The sequence below is a fragment of the Chaetodon auriga genome, chromosome 2 (assembly GCF_051107435.1).
Source record: "Chaetodon auriga isolate fChaAug3 chromosome 2, fChaAug3.hap1, whole genome shotgun sequence".
In the NCBI taxonomy this organism is placed as follows: domain Eukaryota; kingdom Metazoa; phylum Chordata; class Actinopteri; order Chaetodontiformes; family Chaetodontidae; genus Chaetodon; species Chaetodon auriga.
Genome location: NC_135075.1, coordinates 12,619,887 through 12,641,594, shown reverse-complemented (window position 1 = coordinate 12,641,594; position 21,708 = coordinate 12,619,887). Strand labels below are relative to the sequence as shown.

The 21,708-nt window shown below is 42.8% G+C and overlaps 1 protein-coding gene across 8 annotated transcripts in view; it reads right to left on the bottom strand.

Moving 5' to 3' along the window:
• Nucleotides 1–993: 993 nt before the first annotated feature.
• kif21b (kinesin family member 21B) overlaps nucleotides 994–21,708 on the bottom strand; it is a 60,134-nt gene continuing 39,419 nt past the window's right edge. For 6 of the 8 annotated variants that reach the window (XM_076754876.1, XM_076754893.1, XM_076754858.1 and 3 more), the window contains 9 exons: nucleotides 20,760–20,798; nucleotides 17,433–17,569; nucleotides 16,342–16,522; nucleotides 15,899–16,063; nucleotides 15,135–15,252; nucleotides 14,858–15,028; nucleotides 9,229–9,428; nucleotides 7,776–7,912; nucleotides 994–6,652 (listed from right to left, as the gene is read on the bottom strand). In XM_076754876.1, the coding sequence (XP_076610991.1) occupies nucleotides 7,813–7,912; nucleotides 9,229–9,428; nucleotides 14,858–15,028; nucleotides 15,135–15,252; nucleotides 15,899–16,063; nucleotides 16,342–16,522; nucleotides 17,433–17,569; nucleotides 20,760–20,798 (1,111 nt within the window). In that variant the 3' untranslated portion in view covers nucleotides 994–6,652; nucleotides 7,776–7,812. The remainder of the gene's footprint in view (nucleotides 6,653–7,775; nucleotides 7,913–9,228; nucleotides 9,429–14,857; nucleotides 15,029–15,134; nucleotides 15,253–15,898; nucleotides 16,064–16,341; nucleotides 16,523–17,432; nucleotides 17,570–20,759; nucleotides 20,799–21,708) is intronic. The other 2 variants (XM_076754901.1, XM_076754916.1) reach the window with 2 other exon arrangements.

The window sequence follows — 21,708 nt, the reverse complement described above, 5'->3', positions numbered from 1 at the left end:
TTATGACAATTCATCCTCTGGGGACCATGAACAACTGTGTGAAAATACTTGACAAACTGTCCAATATAGTTGAGATATTTCTGTGTGGACTGTGGAAAGTGGTGGACCAACCAGCCGCCCCACTGACAGAGCCATCCCTGCTAAGTTACAGTATTTTTACTTGCAATACAAGAGTTAAATTCATTTTACTTCATTCTCAAGTAAGCATAATGAATATGGGATATTTGCTGTTTTCGCTGGGTATTTGGCTGAACTTCAAATTGATTTTTATACTTACAGGATGATTGATAGGGTAGGACAAGGATTGATGGATCAGCAAGAAAGAACAGACTTACTGGAGCGTTGTGGTGTAATGAAACAGACGAAGACATTCAAATGAAATTTCAGGAGTTTATTATATGGAGAGAGCAGATGGAGCACATACAGCTGGGACGTGACAGGGTTTGAGTATGGATGTTTATTTGTTTGTGACTGGCATCTTCAAATGGTTCCTGCCTCCTCGGAGGCGTTAATGGCCGTCGTACATCACAGTGCTTGTGTCTCCCGTCGCTGCTGGGACAAGCGCAGCCCGACACAAGTTAATGATCAGACTTTGCAAAAGAAATGAAGATGTATGAGTTTTCAGTCTGTATCTTTGGCCCTGAAGTGGAAAGAAATGCATCTGGATGAAAAACATTTCCCCATGTCTCCATCTAATCCCTAACAGTCTGTTTGCCTCTTTATCCTCACCGATCAATGAAGTCTTTGTCCACCTGCAAAAGGTAAAGGATCATTTCTCAGCTGCTTCGATCTTAATATCAGCTGGAGGAGATCAAGAGCTAAGCGTTGTAGTTTGCAGACAGCTGGGTAAATAAAAATCCCAATCAATCTGGTTAAAGAACAGAATTGTAATCCCAGGCGTGTGAGCTTGTGAAAACTGTTCATGAACCAAACCACATATGAAAGAAATCAATATACAATAAGATCTGGATTCATCACACCAGAAGACACAAATGACAGCTGTTTTTAACTTATTTATTTTCTTGAGGGAACGTCAGATCCTTCATTAAATATGTACTTACATTATTTACAGCAAGATATTTTACATGGCTTGGTCACATGCACATTGTCATATAAAAAAAAAAACTGTACACACATTTACACTCATTTAAGAGAGGGAGTAGTCTGTGCAATAAAAGGCACAAATGACCTTTGACCCTGCATTTATGTCCCATGAGTACTTATTTCACAGACACTACCACATTTTGTGTTCGCATATGTGAGTGCCATGTGACAACACACACCTGGAGAAGAACTACTTGAGCAGCTGCAGTGCATTGGTGTGCGATGGTGATTCGCCACCAAGCAGCAAAGCAGCAAAGTGCCCTCTTGATCAGCAGCAATCTTGATTGTGTCTACATGCGATCCCATCCCCTCAGCAGCCTGAGGCAAAGTTGAGAGTCTTTTCAGCCTGACTTAGAACAGAATTCCACAATCTGTAGGACAATCTACAATCATCAGAATAATGATTGTTACTGTCCTACATACACATTCTGTTTCTTTAAGGCAGTAAGGCCTGTTGGCCGAGGCACGAGGCTGAGGCTGAGGCTGAGACGCTGACTACTTAGGTTTCATTTCCTAATAGTCATAAGATGGTTGGGCTGGGCTGGAAATGCAAAAGGTGGTAATCACACAATCAGTTTGACTGACAACTTGACTCTCCAATCTGTGGTCTACTATCCAAACATCCAACATAATGGTTACAGTCACTGTACCATGTGGAGTCTTTCTGTTTGCCAGGCAAAGTTGGTGCAGTTTTGCTTTCAGACAACTGACCATTTGTTAAACCCCGCCCCTGTACAGTGATTGTCCAATCATAGCTTTGTAATGGAAACTAGGGGCAGGTGTGTTGAGCTTTGAATTCCTCCACATGCCAAAACAGTGTGCATGTGGCACTAATACAAGCAGAACTCTGTATGCTGTGAACATTAGCATGTCAAGCTAACTAGCTTACCTTTGCAGAAGTAAACTAGATTTATTTCCAAAAGCAAGGGGCCCAATCAGTGAGTAACTAGATTATTATGCAGGGTTACACTACAAAATATCTGCTTGTGCAACTGTGTGTGAGCCAAGGTGCCACTATATCAGAGATCAGTAACGATAGCGGCTCTTTGTCCTGCTCTTAATTAGCTTTGCGGTTTACACTCCAGCAGCTCAGCCAACCTTGCATTAGATAGAATTACATTTGTCAAACTCATTGGCTATTCCTCATCGTCAAATCCTTTTCTTTGGTAAAAGTGAAGCATACAGCATGAAACATTAAAGTGTGAATCTGAAAGCTTAATCGGCATAGCAACAGTAACCATGAGGGGCGGGGCTTTGCAGATCGTCAGTGGGGTTTATTTGTTGTTTTTGTGTACTTCCACTGGAGGGCACCAAAATCCAAAATTGTCAATCAAACACATAGTGGCTTTAAAGAGTGAACGAGAGTTGTTCAAGTGATTTTTAGCTTTGGTCAAACAGCCGTCCAATTTAAAACAGATGCTAACAGGGGCTACTGGGTCCAACAATTAATTTTTCATTTAAGCTTTGGCTCCAGATTTGGGATCAGAGAGGGGGACTGATCAAACAATTGTCACTGCATGCTCACTGGTACTTTTAGTTTGGTAATATCCCTTTCTGAAAGGACGTTTCATTGCGTGGGATTTTTCCCTTGCTGACTGTTGCAGTAGAAATAGATTAAGGTTAGATCTTGTCATCCTGTGTCTCCGATCATATCTTTCATAGAGCAATATGACCTGTTTGTGGTCAGTAATATTATGAAAAATGCCTGAATGCCAGCAGACAGCCAGGGAAATAAGAATGGAGCTGGCCTCTCCTGAGCATATACAAAGGTTTGCATGCTGCTCTGCCAAAGTGAAAATTCACATTCTCAGGTAACATCTGCTATAAAAAAGGGCTTTAAAGGCAGGGACAGGGACATAATGGGACTGTCTTTCTATGTCTTGACTGTTATCTTACATACTGTGTCAGCACAAACATCAATATCATTGATTTCTAAACCTACTGTAGAGCTAAACAGATGTGGTTCTTTTCAGTACAATTTCAGTGCTTTAAGCCTCAGTCAGGTCTCTTAAACCCTGCCTTTGTAAACTAAGTCTAAAACTAGGCTTAATACATATCTGGAAACAGTTTACAGAGTATTCACAGCAATGTTCATTATCCAGTGCATCTAAATCCTAACTTGCAGAGATTACTCTGAGGCCAGCTGATCAGACGGAAGTCAGTTAACCTAAACTAAGTCTCCTCTGTGATATTAAAAGAGGGATGACACACCTATTTACACATCATCAGGTAATGAAATGGTGCTGGCATCGGAAGAATACAAGACTCAGAACTCGGGGCCTGATCCGAGGCCAGGTAATAATTTAAGGCTTCTGCTTGGCTTGAAAAAATCTTCCAAGCAAGCATCTTTCGTTAAGCACACTCAACTTTTCCAAAAATCCAAACAAATGGCCAAATCCCTCTAAGATTTTGATGGCAAATCCACTCAGGTTTTAAACATCAAGACCGACAATACAAGGAGGAATGAGTTCCCTACTGAGTTGCGATGTTTTGAGATGTCTAATCAACCGATGAGCACCACTAATGTCATGCATCCTTCAGCAAATGTACAAGCATGGGGCACCTCAGAGAGTACCTAAAGCTACAGTACGACAACATCTTCTCTAGCAATAAGCAGGAGTGTGGAGAAGTGAAAAAAATGGAGATAAAGGCTGTCTTAGTATTGTTATCACACGAAACACACCACAGAGCTGGTGAGCAGGGTCAGTTTGGCTAATTAGCACAGATACAGCAAATATATAGTGTGCAGTGAAGGGCCCGGTGGAGTCTGACTCAAAGTCGAAGAGTACAACCCATTATGGAGGTTAATTTCCCTACTGACCACATTTTGTACCGTTCACTGCAGTGTTATAGACAAACTACTATACAATTACCACATTTTATACATATTCAGCAAGTAATCATGGTCAAAAATCAGTGCATATCTTCTCAGAGTTGCAAGACTTTCAGCTTTGGCCAGATTGGGAAGATGTCATTTACGATGTGTACGTTTTGTACAGAAAAGCACAGTACATAGATCATGAGTAAAGGGAATCAAATGCAAAAGCAACACATGGGAATGAGTCTTCTACAAAAAGGGGCGGTATGCAGATCGTACCTTTTTTTCTCAAAGTAAAAACAAAAATCTCTCAAACAAGGCATGTGGTTGATTCAAAGAGCAACCTAAATTCACAGGGTCAAGTAATGACAAAACATTATGCTTCAACCTTTACCTGAGTTTCTAAGCATTAAAAATATTAAAACCATGAACGTCTCAACAAATCACCTCCATCCACACATTTGCATTCACTACCACACCCCCAACATAAAACCACAGCCCATCATAACTTTTGGAGAGTGTAAGCAGCTTCAAACTCATGTTGGCGGTGCGTTCTCCCTCTGAAAGGAGAATTTGCTAAAAAAGTATGTTTAGCATTTGACTAAGTCTATGAACCAAGCTTTCTTTAACAGAACTACATGTTTCTGGGACTCTTTTATAAAAAAAAGTGCACTAAACCACAGAACTTTTTTCAACAGAAGCAGCAACATGTCAGAGCTGAACAACAAAACTGTGATACTAACAGACATGAACTGGCTTTTCATCAAGCGGTAAGACTTTTAAATGCTGCGTGTCATTTTGGCCTGACACAAAAAAGCCCATGTTCATAAGCTGAAAGTGACGAGAATGCTTTTATCTGCATTCGGAGCAAAAAGATAATTGAACTGACTGTTAAGACTTGGGTTATTACTGTTGCCTGCAGGAGTGTGTATATATATGTGCATGTACGTGTGTCAGTGGAGTGCTGCAGTGCTGAATTTGTTTCATTAAAGAGACACTAAATCAACACAGAGAGGGATGCCAAGACCTATCAGGCAAGATGGATAACCGCAACATCCACTGAAATCTTGTGTGTGTGTGAGTCCATAGTTTGTGCATATGTGTGTGTTGCCCACACGCATAATCTGCCACATAAACAGATTTGTACATCAGTGCACTGGTACAGGAAGTTTCTTCCCGCCTTTAAATGTAGCAGCAAATAGTGGGTGGAAGAAAATTGGGATTTTAATAAGAAATCCCTCTCAGTTATGACCTACTTTCACCCAAGTAATCTTGCCTGAAAAGCAGCTGGTAGAGCTGCAAGACCCCTAATTAAATAGGCTTCCCAGAGAAGTTCGGTAGCGGGGAAGGAGGTGGACTCTTCAGTAAGGCTGGTCAGTCTGACACAGTCGCTAACCTTAAAGAGCAGAGTGGAGCTGAGAGCAGGCGGGGTGAAACTGGTAGGTCTCCTATTACCATTTGTGTTCAGGATAAATAGCAGTCATGGGCCACATATGGTTGGATGGTCGAGATAATGATCCAGCACTTTGGCCTCAATGGAGTATCCGACTCATAAACGTCTCCAGAGTGTGTACTGTGGGTGTGTACTGCTTGGGTCAGGTGCATATGCAGGGGTGTTTCTTATTTTCCCCACAGTTAGCACTTTACAGAGCAGCTAATACAATCCAGTCAGAATCCTCTGGGGGCCAGTGCTACCTTAGTTGTGCTACTGGACATGTGCTTTCCTGGTTGCAAGGTCAGCAGCGAGACAGTCTGATAGCCAGAGGGCCACAGAGGACACATCCACACAGAGATGAAGAGCCTTTAAAAATATCAAGCACCAGGTGTTTGTACAGAGACCCGTAAAAATGTTTCCTCCCACCTCGCGCCATATCCAAAACAACTGAGGTAGGGAAAATAATAAATTAGTAAAAGTCATTACAAAAAAAAAAAGAAAAAAAGAAAACACGACTTGTGAAACGCAATAAAGTTTCAGTGAAATACTGAGAGCGACGTCAACAAAAGTGGAAGAGTAAAAAGTGATGGTGTTTTGTGAAACCTTCCAGTGATGTCTCATCCATGATTAGCGAATGTCTGCTGATCATCCACGATTAACACATAGCATGACCCTCCAATGTGTTCAGCATCCTGAAAGGAGGAACGAAGGTCCCAGTTGTTAAGAAGCGTCCTTCTGGGATTCAAATTCAGCCCATGTCTTGACTTTTTTGACAACAGATACATGAATACACACGTCTTTGAGCGAACTCATCACTCACTGTTCCACAAGGATTCTGAAACCTTAGTGAGAGAACAGAAGGACACTTTTTCTTTTCCTTTAAATACCCGGCTGTGGCAGTTTTCCTGTCAGGAGAGAAACTGTTCACCCTGGTGTATCCACGGCCCGGGAAGGTACGGTTTATCTTGTCCAAGTAGCATCACACCTGAATGGCACTTTCAAATTGGCAGTAAAAAAAATTTGAAAGGCAAATTGTTTATTTATTTCTTTTCTTTTTTTTTGCCTTTGAATACATATTTCGCCTCGGCTTTGTCATTTTGCACCTTGACAAAGCAAAAGAAAAACGACCATGATTGCCTTGGAAACGGTGTTTTCGGTTGTCACATCTCAGCGCTGGAAGCGAGCAGGTCACAGATCAGTGGCTGAAGTAGCAGCAAGATGACCGGCAAAGGAACCACTTCGGCTGTCACCTCTTCCTCCACACCTTTGACGTCCAGACCTTCACTGTCTTGTCGCTAAAGGGAGGCGGAGAGGAAGCAGAGAGAGGGAGGTGGGATGATGAGCAGAGGAAAGCAAGGAGAACACAAAGGCAGAAAATAACAGAACATCAATCAGGCAGTCGTCCCTTTCAAAACAACCCATTGTACATCAGACACAACACAAAGAGATTGACTTCAAAGTGCGCTTCACACACACTTGCCCACACGCACTTCATTAAAGACCCTTCTCCATGGTGTCAGTAAAAAATAAACACCTCTCCAACCTCTCAGAAAAGTATATAAGTATGATTCATAAGTCTGCAACAAGTAAATCTGCTCACTACTCTTCTCCCATCTGACCAGACAGTTTCATTTTGCCACAGTGCACGGGTCAATTAGGGAGGACAGCTTTTTCATTAATACTGTCAAAAGAAGTTTGCTGTGCACTTTGGGTAGTGTTCCTGTCAATTCAGTGGATTCTGTCTGAAAGGATAATGCTGACGGTGTTCAATAAATAGTTTGACTTTTTGAGTAATATGTTTCATGGCTTTCTTTGCCCACAGTTAGACGAGAAGGTCGATACCACTCATTAGCTTAGCTTAGCAGAAAGACTGGAAGCATGGGGTAACAGCTACCTCTGCTCCTCTCTAATTAACACCTTATATCTCATTTGTCAATCCCAACAAAAACTGAAGAAAAATGTCAAGTTGTGTTGCTCTATGCTGGAAATTGCCAGGCATGCTATTCCCCTATCTTTTCACCAAACCGCTGGTAAGAAAGCAAACATGAGTATTTCTTAAAACGTGAAACTATTCCTTTAAGCAGAGCACAGCCAGACAATTTGATTTGCAAAAAAGCAACTGTGAGTTGTCACTTGTTCAGTCGATGAGAAGCTGTTTGTCTTAGTGGAGGCAGTGGTCTGCAAATGAACCAGCATTCATGAGAAAAGTTTTAAAAACAGAAGTCAAACGGAGCTTAACGGAGCCGCGTGAGAAAACAAAACAACCAAAAACAGGAGAAAAGAACGTCAGAGCAATTTCAACAAAAATGAGAAGGAGGATAGAAACAGAAAAGGAGCAAACAGAAAAGTGGAGGTACCACCGAGGTGAAGAAAAAGAGAAGCGGAGGAAAAGAAGGTGGAAACGAGTTAAGAGAGTACCAGAGGAAGGGAGGGTTGGTGAGCAGAGAAGAGGCAATCATGGGAGGCTGGTGGCTCGGCCCTTGATGGCCAGGACCCGCCGAGGAAGACACGGGGTCAGGCCTGGCACATAGCTCCACAACTTCACCCTGCAGTCACTGGGTTCGACAAGGGGGGGGGGGGGGGGGGGAGCAGAGGAAGAGGTGGAAGGTGAGGGTGAGGAACAGGAGGAGAGGAGGAGCGGTGGGAGTTTGAGAGACCAAAGATTTATCCACAGAAGAGATGACAGAAGAGCAGAAAAACAGCAAGAGATGAAGATTAAAGAAGTGAGACGAGGAGAAGACAGGAAGAGGGAGTAGAAAATTAGTCATCTTCAGTGAAAGCCCACCAGTGAAAATGAACACACACACACACACACACACACACACTGAGGAGACCGCAGAACGTCACACTCAGACACACAACCAGTAAACAAGCATTACCCGCGTCTGATGCAGCTATGAGCTCAGAACAAACAGGATGTAGGATGACCCTCTCGGAGCCGCATTAGGCTGACACACGCCTGCTTGATGAATGCTTGAGATGAAACCAGCGTGAATCATGATCCAGTTTTTCACTCAGAAAAAGGTAGTATGTTTGGTAAAGGGCAGACATTTTCTCTGTGTGTGCCAGTTTGAAAAACTAAAGTATAAACATGATGTTCTCAGGTTCTCAACCTCCAAACCCCTCTAACACCCTTCTGATGACGCTTTTTTCCAGCAAAAAGCAAAAACGTATTAGTTCATCTCTCAGTACTTTCTGATTTCCCCGCCCTGTGTACGACACTGAGCTCCGAGCTTCAGTTCCTACTGAAGATTAAAATCTTAAAAGTTGTGTGGTTTCACCTTTGTTAAAGGCCAAGTAATTCCCTGAAACAGCAGGGCTCCGTAGTTTTAATCACAGCAAAGGTGCATCTGTTGGGGACTATGTTTAGCAGCGGATTAACACACATTTGGGGCCCTTGTGAGCATTAACAGCAGCAGACGGCAGATGAAGTACAATGTTGATGTTTATGATAATGAAGGGACGTGTCAGCCAGAGCAGCGTGATCACCACTGGTGTGTTCACTGATTAGTTTTTGGACAACAGTCAAGCTCTGTGGCTCAGAGGAATAAGATATACCAGGCAGACAACACGTTAGCAGGATCAATCCATTGTTTCGTGAGGTTAACTGACAAAAAGAGAAGAGACAGAATATCGCCAGTCTTTTCCTCTAATGCTTGTACATTACAGTGATTTGTTGATAATAATATAACACTAAAGAAACTCTCAAAATATTATTATCGTCTAAAGAAATGAGCCTTTGCTCACATGAATCCTCTCACTGCACCAACAGAATGCTGGACAGACAGACGTGTCTCCGGTGGACATGAACAGCACTGGATGAACACTCGAGATCAGTGGCAGTGCAGTCCTCGACATGTTTTCGCCTTACCTGGATGCAGTGAAGATCTGTCTCGAGTTGGTGCATATGGCGTTGATGGGGCTGTCGTGACCTCTGACCTCTCCTATGGGGGTGAAGTTGTCTACGTTCCACACCTTCAGCATGCCGCCGCGACAGGCGCTCAGCAGCATGGGCCGGCCCGGGACATACGCCAGAGCGCACACCCAGTCCTTGTGGGCGTTGGGGATTTGCTGTGGAGTGAAGGCAGAGAGACGTAAAGTCAGATATCACACCTCCAGAGTGCACATGAGAAACACTCCAGGAAGCTTCCAGCAGTTACAGAGCGAAGGAGTCGTGTGGTTGTTGTGTTCTAAAAACAGCAGTGAAAAACATGTTCACTGACTCGTTTTTCATGGATATAAATCACTTTCAGTGGAGCATTATAGTACTTCTTAAATGGAAAATGCACGTCGTTGCTAGGCAACATACAAGTGTGGCCTGAGACTCACTAACACTGTATTTAGTCCGTAGTTATTCTTAGCTCGCGTGTCTGCATTCGCTATTTTACGATAGCTTCAAACGTGATTCATGAACGGAGAATGGATTCATCTGTCGTCAAGAGATGCTATTCCATGAAGCAGCGGCAGAGAAATGGCAATCGAAGGCTAAAGAGATGCGCCAATGGGATCATAAAAGTTCATGGGAGTGCAACTGTCTTCATTTCACATTACAGAGCAGGTGTTTGGCAACTTCAGCCCTGTGGGCAGATCCAAGCTCTATATGACCTTTAACAGGGTCCCTACACATGAGTGTTATGTAGCAGCTTGTTTTATTCACCATTATAAAAACATGAGATTCAAGCAGTATTATTTTCTGCTATTTTTGTCTTAGATGAATTTTTCCTGCAGGCACACTTCTGCTGTGACAAACTGTGGCACACAGAGACAAAAACATCTGTCGAACAGCGTCCAGACTGACTCTTTTTGTCACATGTACAGTATCTGTGCGAATTAGAGAGACAGTGATGGAGGCAGTGAATCATGTCTGTGATGACGCAGCACTGCAGCGGTGAGATGTTAAACATCATCAGTCCAAATACCATCAGTTCCTTAAAATACAGAACAAATGAAACATGAGGCTTTAGCAAACATTCGTCATACTTTGGGGTTTCACTGCTGTGGGCTGCAGATTAATTGAGCACAGTGCAGTGGAGCCCATGCAGGGGACGATAACTTTCATTATGTTTATCTACTTTTTCCTGTTGCGTTTTATTTGTTTCTGTCATTAATTGGTATTTTAATGTTGCATTTTTAAATTAGCTTTCAATTACAACAACCCTGCTAATAAAGCTCCATTCAATAATAGTTTCCATCAGGTATCTAACATAATCATTTGTTTGCAGACGTCATTCTGTACATTTATTCACACTGAAGTCTGCCGTCAGTCTGCCGTTTTTCTCTAGTTTTAATAGACAATAAGCTATAAGATCTATAGCTGTTCCTCATTTGCATGCAAATGATCTAAACAAAGGAGCAAAAAGCTGAAGTAAAAGCATTGTGTTTCCGCTTTCTGTGCAAAAAACAAAGTCAGAAGTGTTATTTAACTGAAGGCACTTTCCTCTTGACACAGAGCTCCAAGTTGTTTAAGTGATTATTACTGAACAATAGATCGAGTCGAGAGCGATTTCAATATTGTGAGTGACATTATCCAAATGGCTATAATTTGCCATCTACCACATAATCTAGTGCAGATATCACATTGTGCTGTTTAAACAAAGGTGTGGATTTAAAAAACGGTATGACTCAGACGCTCTCAACAATCTGTGATTCACAACAGAACATGAAAAGGCCTATTTGAGAGCACACATCCTCCTGCTGGCCCCGTCCCTTTAGAAACAGAAAGGGTAAAACGCGTGGTTACAATGCACCGACAGCAGGTAGAGCTGCTGAACCCCTGGATTCATGCTGCTTACACGTAAGTCTGATCTACTGCGTCAGCATCATACGGAGGATCTGATGGACCAGGAGGACATTTTCCATCCTTCTCCATCATTTCCTGTGGATAGATGTGTCCTCTGGCAGAAAACTGGTGCTTTTAAGATTTTTTGGATGGACTCCTTCCATTTCATCCATTCTCTGTTGGAGTTAACCTGACGGATTGGCTGGACAGTCTGACATTAGCTTGTCACTAATATTTTAAGCTATTAATAAAACCAAGATGGTTTTGGTGAGTTTTATTTAGTCTCTGTCGGATTTTTACAATGAGTTAACAGAAACTTTCAGAAGGATGTTTCTGTTTAATACAGGAAATAGGACGAAGAATATTTCCTTTTTGACATTTTGTGAGTTTAGTTTGTTCATTCATCACACTAAACCAGTGTTTCTCAATTCCGGTCCTCAGGCCCCCCTGCCCTGCATGTTTTAGATATTTCCTGCTCCAATTCAAATGAGTGGCTCGTTATCAAGCCACTGCGGAGCTTGATGACGAGCCGATCATTTGAATCAGCTGTGGTGGAGGAGGGAAACATCTAAAACATGCAGGGCAGGTGGGGCCCGAGGACCGGAATTGAGAAACACTGCACTAAACAAACTAAAAAACGCAGCAAACTGGCTGCTTGTGAATGAAGGTGGAGGGGAGACAAATGTAATGCCAGCTGCTGGTTGTTGACTGACAGTTTCCAACTGGAAAAATATGACATATCGCCCAACCCTACAGGGGATCTAAACAAACATTTGGCTGTGTTATGTGTTAAATATCTGCTGATATAGAAAATAAAAAATCCAGTATGGCTCAGACTCTTTTCTCATCATCTCCAAATGCTGTTCTGTGTGAAGATCTCAGCAGGTCGGCTGTTTCACACACACACTGACTGTGAATCTGGCACATCTGGCATCAGCTGATTACTTTCACTTTCACTTTTCTTAGCTCGTACAAATCAGACATTATCTGCATTTCCCTCTGGCAAATGACAAATCAGCTTTTCTTTCACAAGAGCATCGTATGAACGAATCATAAGGGTGCCATGGTTTTCACTGAAAACGGCACATTTTGCTAAATGTGTTTAGCACACAAGTGTCCGCAAGTTTCGTCATTTATAGTTTGGATTTCTGGGCCAAAAAAGGTTGAGAAATTAGAAATCCATCAATCCAAAGGCAATTCAAAGACAGAGCCCCTCCATCCACGGGTATATAAAGTGTGGATGGGGAAGAGCTATCACAAAAAGCTAAGAGAGAGCTCTCACATGCATGACATCTACCTCACCATCAGCTTTACAGCTTTACACCAATGGGTAAAAATGTGTTAATGTTTTCCAACACCTCACAGAGAGCAGCAGCACACTGCAGCAACAGTTGCATAAGCATGTCAGACCAGTACAAAGCACAAACTTGAAATTGTTTTTGGAGGGTATATTAAGATGTTTATCAGGCAACTGGGAATCACCAAACTACAGTGTTGAGTAATTATAAACAAATTGCTTCACATGCTCTCCCAAGAAACACACTATGGCGTATGCATTTTAACAGAGTGGCCACAGCCGAACAGCTCGCAGCAGCAATCCTGGAGGATTTTCAGAGTCTTCTGTAATATATTCTATTATACCCTAAGCCACAATTTGATCCTATTACATAATTAGACGGAGACTAGTGAGTTAGAGAGGCTGTGAAATGGATTGTGTTGGCTGCTTCACAAATGAGGTTAAGGTCATATGCCGCAGACCACAGAGTTGATTTAACTCAGCCTGTGAATGGAAACAATAACGTCTTCTGTTCTGTTTTCTCTGTTCAGACAAACAAAGGCTAAATAAGCTTATGCAAACAACTTGAGAAAGTGCTGCTTAATATGCGTATTACTATGTGTGCAAATGAGTAAGCCACATCCACCCACAAGGTGCAATATTATGCATTATTAACATATGCAGGCAACAGAGGATACACAAGAGGACACCACAGAAGTCAACATGCGCACACACACACTCAGAGACACACACAGTCTCTCCTCGCTGGTACCTGTGCCTGTGATGCCTGTGGCCTCTAACATCCTGATGTTGACACAGAGCTTTCCTGCCACATTACACATGACGACTTTCTGTTGACTTCCTCCACAGAGCGAACACTCTGGGTAAAGGAGGACATGAAGGAGCTGTCCACCGACTGAACGCTCAACTGGCAGCACAGCTTTCCTCTGCAACGACGGAGCCGGTGTCGGGTAACGAGTGAAACACGGTCTCTAGCAGTGCTGCGTGGGCACAGAGGGTGTGTGTGTGTGTGTGTGTGTGTGTGTGTGTGTGTGTGTGTGTGTGTGTGTGTTTTGTCAGGTCTGTTTAATGAGTGTTATTTTAAAATGAAGAAGCTGCACTACTACACAAACTGGTTGAAGGTCTCTGGAGCTGATGGATTTCCGGTCATTAAACTTAGTTCAGTGGTCCGGTTCAAACAGTGTTTCTGTTTAATTCAATTTATTTGTTTGTCTATTTAATATCTACGATAGAGCCGCAACTAATGGTTATTTTCATTTGTGCTTATTTAGCTCTTCATTAATCGTTTAGACATGAAGTCTATTGAATGACCCCAAGAAGACATTTCCAAGTTGCTTGTTTCTCTGCACCACACAGCTAGAAGGACATGAAACAGAGACAAACAGCGAGTCCTCACATTTTTGACGTTTGAACCAACAAATGATTGAAGCCAAACTAGTGGCTCCAGCGATTGCAGTGTCAGGAGGTCTACCACTGTGGTCCACTTAAATATCTCATCAACTCTTGGCTGGGATGCTGTGAAATTTTGTACAGACATTCATGTTTCCCAGAGGTGATCCTCCAATTATTGCTCTTCTGACCACCATGATATTGACTTTGACACATCTCAACAAATATCGATGTCCGCCTCATGATGGATCATTGGAGGACTTTTCTTATTTTCATCATCCGGTCAAAATCTTAATCTATCCACCACTTTGGTTTATGATGCCAAACTAAAAACATTCCCATCAACCTCAGCTGTACGTCGTGCTCCTTTTGGGACTAATAAAGACATATAAGCATGCTAACACACTAAACTATTGAGACTGTGAACATGACATTGTGAGCTTGTTAGCATTTAGCTCAAAGTACCAGTCACAGGGCTGCTAGCATGACTTCAGACTCTGAGTCCTGCTGTTTGATAAACTCCTTAAGAATCAACTGATCATCAAAATCACAACTCCACACTGGAAGCAGAGCAGCTGTCCTTTCAAAGTGGTGTCCTTGCTGCCAAGAAGCATTTTTCCACAATAATCTCCCTCACGCTTTTTACACTATCTTGACATCGCATACATCATATGGAAAGAATGGCTTTGCTCCCCAGATAAGGGTCAAGAGATCGTGAATTAATGGTCTCAGAGAAGGATGTTGGCATGTTTTTACCTGCAGGCGTGTAATGTCATGAGCAGCACTGATGCACATTCAGGGTTTTAAATTTTGATGTATGAACTCTACATTCACATGAATATAAAATCATTCTGCTTCCTGCTTATCTCAACCCTGCTGACCTCACATGCTGTGCAGGAACATACTGTACAACACATGCAGCCTACATTTTAAATTGGCCTCAGGGAGTGTTAGTATGTCTTCAGCTCGGTAAAGGAGGCTTTAAGAAATCCATAACGCATATCTTAACAGAAACACACACACACACACACACACCTGAATGAGTTCCTGCTGCTCCAGATCCCATTTTTTGATGCCGTTATCTCTGGACCCGCTGAACAGCACGTCTCCCTGTACCGCCAAACACTCGATGCCATCGTAATGGGGCGGCTCAAAGTTATGAGCTGGACCTACGTTACCCAGAGTTCCCTCTGCCACGTCAAACACCTGAGGAGAGAACAGGAAACAGGAGACTGTCAACGATCTGCCTGCGTCTGCGACACTCGGGTATGATCTAAATCCGCGTGTGTGGCTGTATGTGTGTGTATTGTACCTTGACATAATGGTCTTTGGAGCCAGTGATTACTTGGTCTTTGCCCAGCAGAGACTGTCCCACTGTGAGACACATGACAGAGCCGATGTGGCCCGTCAGCTTCCCCATCCCTTGCATTCTACACACACGCGCACACACACACACACAGACAGGCACAAAGAAAAAGAGGTAAAGCAAAGATCTGTGAAATTCATTGCTTACAAGAATTAGATTTTCAAGGTGCCAGTTTCACTGAATGAAATCACTTTCAGTCTCTAAGGTGAGGTAAAACTGCTGAGACACAGCGATGCCATGGGCAGAGATGATACTGAAGAAATGTTTAATACATTCATTTTTCATTTCTGCGTCATTAAATGGGTCTGAGGCCCTCAGCGTAAACTGTCTGGTCCGATCTGTTAATCACTTCCCTGCAGAAGCATAAAAACTGAGAAGAGGCCAGCGTTACCATGGGATTTCAGAAATGGGTGGCTTGTAGGAAACGCGCTCACGTACACACTTTACATCACCAGTTCTTGTACTTTTCTTTTGACAGCCTTCTCAATCTCCTCCGTCAGATGATTAACATCTGACAAGAGAATATATACATCCACATCCATGTGTAAAAGAATTTCGAGCTGCTTGCAAAGAAACTATCTGCATGAATGATCGGGATGACTGGGCATATAATTCAGTGAGGGAATTAATGAATACATAGTTAGAGGAACCAATGAATACTTTAATGAATAACTGGATGAAGAGTTTAATGAATAAATGAATGAATGTACCTGTTGAGATCCCACATGCGAACAGTGTTTCCAGCTGCGGCGTAGAGCACAGACCCTGACGGGTTGAGAGCTATCTGGTTGATCTGACACTCGCCCTGCGCGAAGGTTATTGTGCGTGTGGTGGTGCCCGCACACGCATCACCTGAAACCACCTGCCCAGATGAACTGTGGGGGAAGAGGGAAGCCAAACAGTGTAAGAGAGAATAAATAAAAGGGATCCATGAGAAGAAGAAACACATGAGAGTAACAGAGTGTAATGAGCAGAATTTTACACATCAGATGAGATTTTCCTTCATTTCATTTGTTACTTTTTTCTGCCACTTGATGCACACAGCTGAACAGAAAAAGCATATCCCTAAATCACTTCTATCAAATATCTCCTCAGTGGCATTTTTTCCAAACACTGACTGCTTCATCTGGCTGGTTGCAGGGAGGAAACTTACGTAAGTGTGCGGACACACTTGGCAGAGTCGCGGATGTCCCACACCTTGATGTAGGAGGTGGAGACGGAGAAGACCAGACAGGAGGAAGGACAATATTTAATTGACACCACATTGTTTGGGTGGCCTTTGAGGGTGACGATCTCCTGGCCTGTTACCAGGTTCCACATCTTACAGGTCCGATCTGGAAGAGGGAAGAAGGGCAGTTCAAATCCTCTGCACAGCAGGAGCACAGTGTGGGTTGACTTTATTCAGCATACTGCATAAAACAGATGAAAGATTCTGTTCCTGCCATTATTTTTCCTCAGTGCCTCGTTGTCAGTACTGTGACTTTTTTGATAAATTTAGCACTTATTATGCCAGGTCTAGGTTATCTTAAGTCTTCACGCTGAGCCTAATTGGGCAAAAAGCCAGGAAGCACGGTGGAACAGCTGGCAGGACTCTCTCCCAAGGTAAAAAAAAAATCTACATCTCTGAAGATCACTAATTAACGAGTTGTATCTCATTTGTTGAACTGAACACATGGTTGGATTAAATTAGAGGACACTTTTAGAAAATACACTTATTTGCATTCTTGCAGATAGTAAGATGTGAGGATTGATGATACTAAACTATGAAGCCACATCCAGCTTAGCTTAAAGACTGGGCACAGGTGACAAAATCTGTCTGCCAGAACCTCTAAAGACCACGAATTAACACACTTTTTCTTGTTTGTTGAAGCCATACGAAACCCATCAAACTAAACATCTTATCTGATTATTTTTTCCCAGATTAAACAAGCAAGACAATATTCCCTCTAGAGAGAGCCAGGCCAGCTGCTTCCCCTGTTTATAGTCTTTATGCAAAGCAAGGTTCGGCAAACAGGTGTGTTTCCTAAAATGTTTAATCTTTCAGTAGTTTCAGTAATTGTTTTGAGATGACAAGCTTTAAGTCATCACATTATTGGCTTCAACATAAATAAGATCCATTTAAAAGAGCTTTAGAAACACACACATAGTGCCATACAAAATGAATTAAACATCATCCATTAAGGCCATTTATGTAAAACACCCTGTTAATGAAAGAAGTCACAATGTAGCGACTGCTATGTGTACCTTTAGATCCAGTGAACAGCAGCTCATCTGTAGCATCCACACACAGCACCGGCTTTGAATGGCCCTCGGCTACAGAAACACACTGCAGGGGCGCCGTCCGACCCCCCTTCACACCCCCGATGGGATTGATCACACCCCTAAAGATCACACACGCACATGCAGTGTCACAGTCTCTTCAACATAAATCAGAGAGGCCGATTTCTTTCCACATATCTGCGGATGTAATGCACTGTAAAACACAGGCCAATGACAAGCATGCACACAAAAACACAAATGTCCTTTCCATCACACAGAGAGAATACAAACCCATACAAACCTCACTGGATACACAAAGATGATGTACTCCTATAGAAGACTATGTACATATGCAATTACACACACACACCACACACACACACACTTTCAGTAGGAAGCAGTAAGAGCTGCTTTCCTATTAAACTTGTGTTTCTGTCTCTCTTTTCTCTCCCACTCTCCCTCTCTCTCACACACACACCTTCACATATGCACACATAATACACACAGCCTCTTATATTATGTGCACTCAATCTCTAGCTGAGCCTCTGCTCCCCTCACCCTCCCAATCTATGTCCCACTGACAAGCCAGAGTCCAAGAGTGCCTGGAGAGCAGTCAGCAGAGTGAGACAGACTAGGCAGAGGGTGAGAAGAAGAGGGAGGAATGTGGGGAAATTGGTCCCTGGTGGGCTTCCTAATAACACCAGCGGTGGTTAGTGTGTATGTGAGCGTGTATGTCTGTGAGAGGGAGTGAGGTAGGAAGTAAAACAGTGAGAGAGCGCCAGAGGATGTGAGGAGGGAAAAGAGAATCTGTGATTACACCCAAAACTTGGGACAAGGTTTGTTTTTGCACAGAGTGAGTAAAATACAGAAGAGTGTGCTTGAAACTTGTCAAACATGGCAACATGCTCCTCTTCTGTGCCTGCATGTACACTGAGGTCCCAACGGAAGACACACACAAACACACAAGTCAAATCAAAAATTTAACACTATATCATACTTTGTGTACCTTTTTTTTTTTAAACAATGCATAAAAATGCCAACCAAAATCAAAAACTGTCAATCATCAGCCAGTGAAAAAAGATTGCATGCATGTCTGCCAAGTCTCATGAAACACAAAAGAGAACCGATTTGCGCAGAATAAAGCTCAAAACAATTGTTAACAACAGCCGTAGCCTGGAACAGAGACTACACAGCAGCCTGCAACTCAAAAATAAACCACAGCACGATGCCCTGAGACGTCATCATCACCACATGCAGCATCCACTCTCCGTCAGTCGGGTGGGAGCTGACACTCAGTTCAGCACCTCCACGGCCAATCACCTTTCGGGGCCCAGGGGAAAGGGAATGTGGTACATGTGGGTGAGTGGAGGGATGTAGCAAGATGATAACATAGTCACATCATCAGCTTCTGCTCCTCTGCAGAGCTGCAAAACCTGGCCGTGATGGCGGGCGCACAGAGAGAACACAGCATCACATACAACCTGTCCCACCCTCGTTTGGGTCCAATTCCATTTTGGAAAGACTGAAGATAGAACACGAGGTATTTCTTTGACAAGAAGAGAAAACCCTACAAGTGACTGTTCTATTAATGTTATTAAAATTGAGAAGACGGGGGAAGGAAGATTTTCAAAAGATAGGTGAAGGATATGAGGTGCAGTTTCATTTGAATGAACCTTATCACTCTGAGGAAGGTCTTACGCTCCATCCTCATTGGTTAAAATGGGAAGTCAGTTAATCACCTTGTTGTCTTCATGTTAAATCAATGACATATTAACTTTAAAATGAACTAGAATTACCATGAATTGTATGCATCCACCAACCACATTACAGTTCTCATCCTTGTCTGTCCAGACTCGTATAATATGCAGTGAAGACTTTAATAGCAATTTAATAAAATAAATTAAGTGTATTTTGTGGTGAAATGGAAGTTATCACTACATGTATGATTCCAGGGAGAAACGGCATTCCTGAGATATTGTGTTCACGAGAATGGGATGGACGTTTGTCTCATTCTCCAATGGACGGATGGACAGACTGAAAACATAACGCCAGCATGGAGGCAGAATAAAAACATCATTTGCTTTACCTCATTATCCTACCAGACTCTCTATAGTTACAGTCCCAAGCTACTTTGTTTACCTGTCAGGAAACCATTATGTTGCATTATTATGAATACCTCCTCTATAGATTCCCTTTTGTTTTTCTCTATAAGGACAAATACTGCACATACTGTAACACTGCTTAATGCAGCACTCTGTTTCTTACAGCAGTGCACTGGTCCAAATGGCAGAAAGTGTTCCCATTCTATCAGCGCCTGTGGAAGATATCATAGTGAGCTGTGTTATGCTCTACGCAAGGGCTGCTAATGGATGTTGCAGGGCCAAGCACCATGAGACCAGCAGACTAATGAAAACATGGAGGGAGATCAGTGTGTGCTCTCTGCAGTACACAGAAAAACAGACAGAAGAGCCGCGGTGAGAGGTGCGTCAATTTGTGTGTGTGTTTGTGACAAAGACGCAGGAATTGAAAGGATTGCTCAAAAAGAAGAGGAGAAAGTTCTGTTTTATTAAATAGGTTTTTCTGTTTGTCTTGAAGGAACAGGTTGACACATTAGGAAATATGCCATTTGCTTTCTTGCCGAAAGACAGATGAGAAGATGGATACCTCTTTGATATGTGTGCACTAAGCTTCTGCTGGTTGCCTGGCGAACTCACAGTGATAACAAGACCCCAAGGAGCCACCGCACCCGGTCCAACAATGGTCACAATTTGTAGTTTTTATACTTATCATCTTTTAACAGAGCAGGCTAGCTACAGAGTGACGCCGATCTCCTCATCTAATGCTCAACAAGAAAGCAAATAAATGCACTTCCTTTATCTCCTATGAATTTCTAACCCTCTTTCACTACAGTTGTCGCTGCACATGAAGCTATGACATATCTAGGAAATCATGCTGTCTCATAGGTGATTAAAGTACTTGCCATAAGGTGTCTGTTTAAATGATATTTGCTCTTTCGCGTATTTGCTTCCTTTTTTTCCTGCAGAAAAGTGGTAAGGTTCATTCAGGTCTCGTGTGCGAGCAACACCACAGAGAAACACAACATGACACAGGTGAGAGAGGCCGGCGGGTCAAGAACACTGCGTGTGGTTAAAACATGCACCACAGCGACCTCACCCACAGAGTGGGAGGGGGGAGGGAGGTGGAGGACGAGGCCAGGCAAGGCACTGGCTACTGGTGGAGGCGAGATGACACCAGGTGAGTTAAAAGGCAAATGGGAGGACAGAGAGAGAGTGACAAACACAGTTCCTCTACCTGAGCACCTCGGAGAGCGAGGAGTCGCTGTCATCCGACCTGGAGGCAGAAGAGGAGCAGGAGAGGGGAGGGTGGGGTGGGAAGAGGAAAGGGTTAGCCACGCTAAGGAAAGACAGAAGGGTTACTGGCAAAGGGTTAAAGGGAAGAGTGACTAGAGGAGTGGTTTTAGATATAAAGCAGTGAGCAAACAGGCAGGAAATCTCAGTCAAACAGTAAAGCCTGTCCAGCAAGTATCAGGCAGTTTGTCATGAAATGTGCTTCTCCTCAGAGGTAACCGCTGGACAGGCCGTATTCCTTGACCAGTGTCTGCAGATGTTTACCTTAGTAGAGCATGTTTACTGTAGGCACACCCACAACAAACAATGGCCGGTTTAGTGGCTAACATTAAAGGTTAAAGGTTTAAAAAAATAGTTTGACATTTTGGGAAATATTCATGTCATGTTCTTGCTGAGAGTTCAGTGACTGATACCACTCTGATGTCTGTCTGTTCAGTACAAGGCTACAACCAGCAGCTGGTTAGCTTAGCTTAGCTTAGCATGAATGCCTGAAACAGCTAGCCTGGCTCACTAATAAACAGGTTCTACCTTACTTGTATATATAAAAAAAAAAATATTTGTAGAGTTGGCAAGTTTATCTTTTATCAATGAAACAAAAGAAGATACTTGTTCATGTGTGAGCTTTAGAGGTGTTGGCAGGTGGATTTTGTTACCCTCCAGATTAGCCATTTCCCCCTGTTTCCAGTCTTTATGCTAAGCTAAGTTAGCCAGCTGCTAGCTGCTGCTTCATATTCAACATCAGACATGAGAGTGGTATCAATCTTCTCATATAACTCTTGGTAAAATGTCAAACTATTCATTTGAAAAAAGCAGACAAAAAGTACTGAAAGAAAAGGGGAAATATTCAAGAAGGAAACACTGAAGCCAGGATAGTCATACAGAGGCAAAGAACT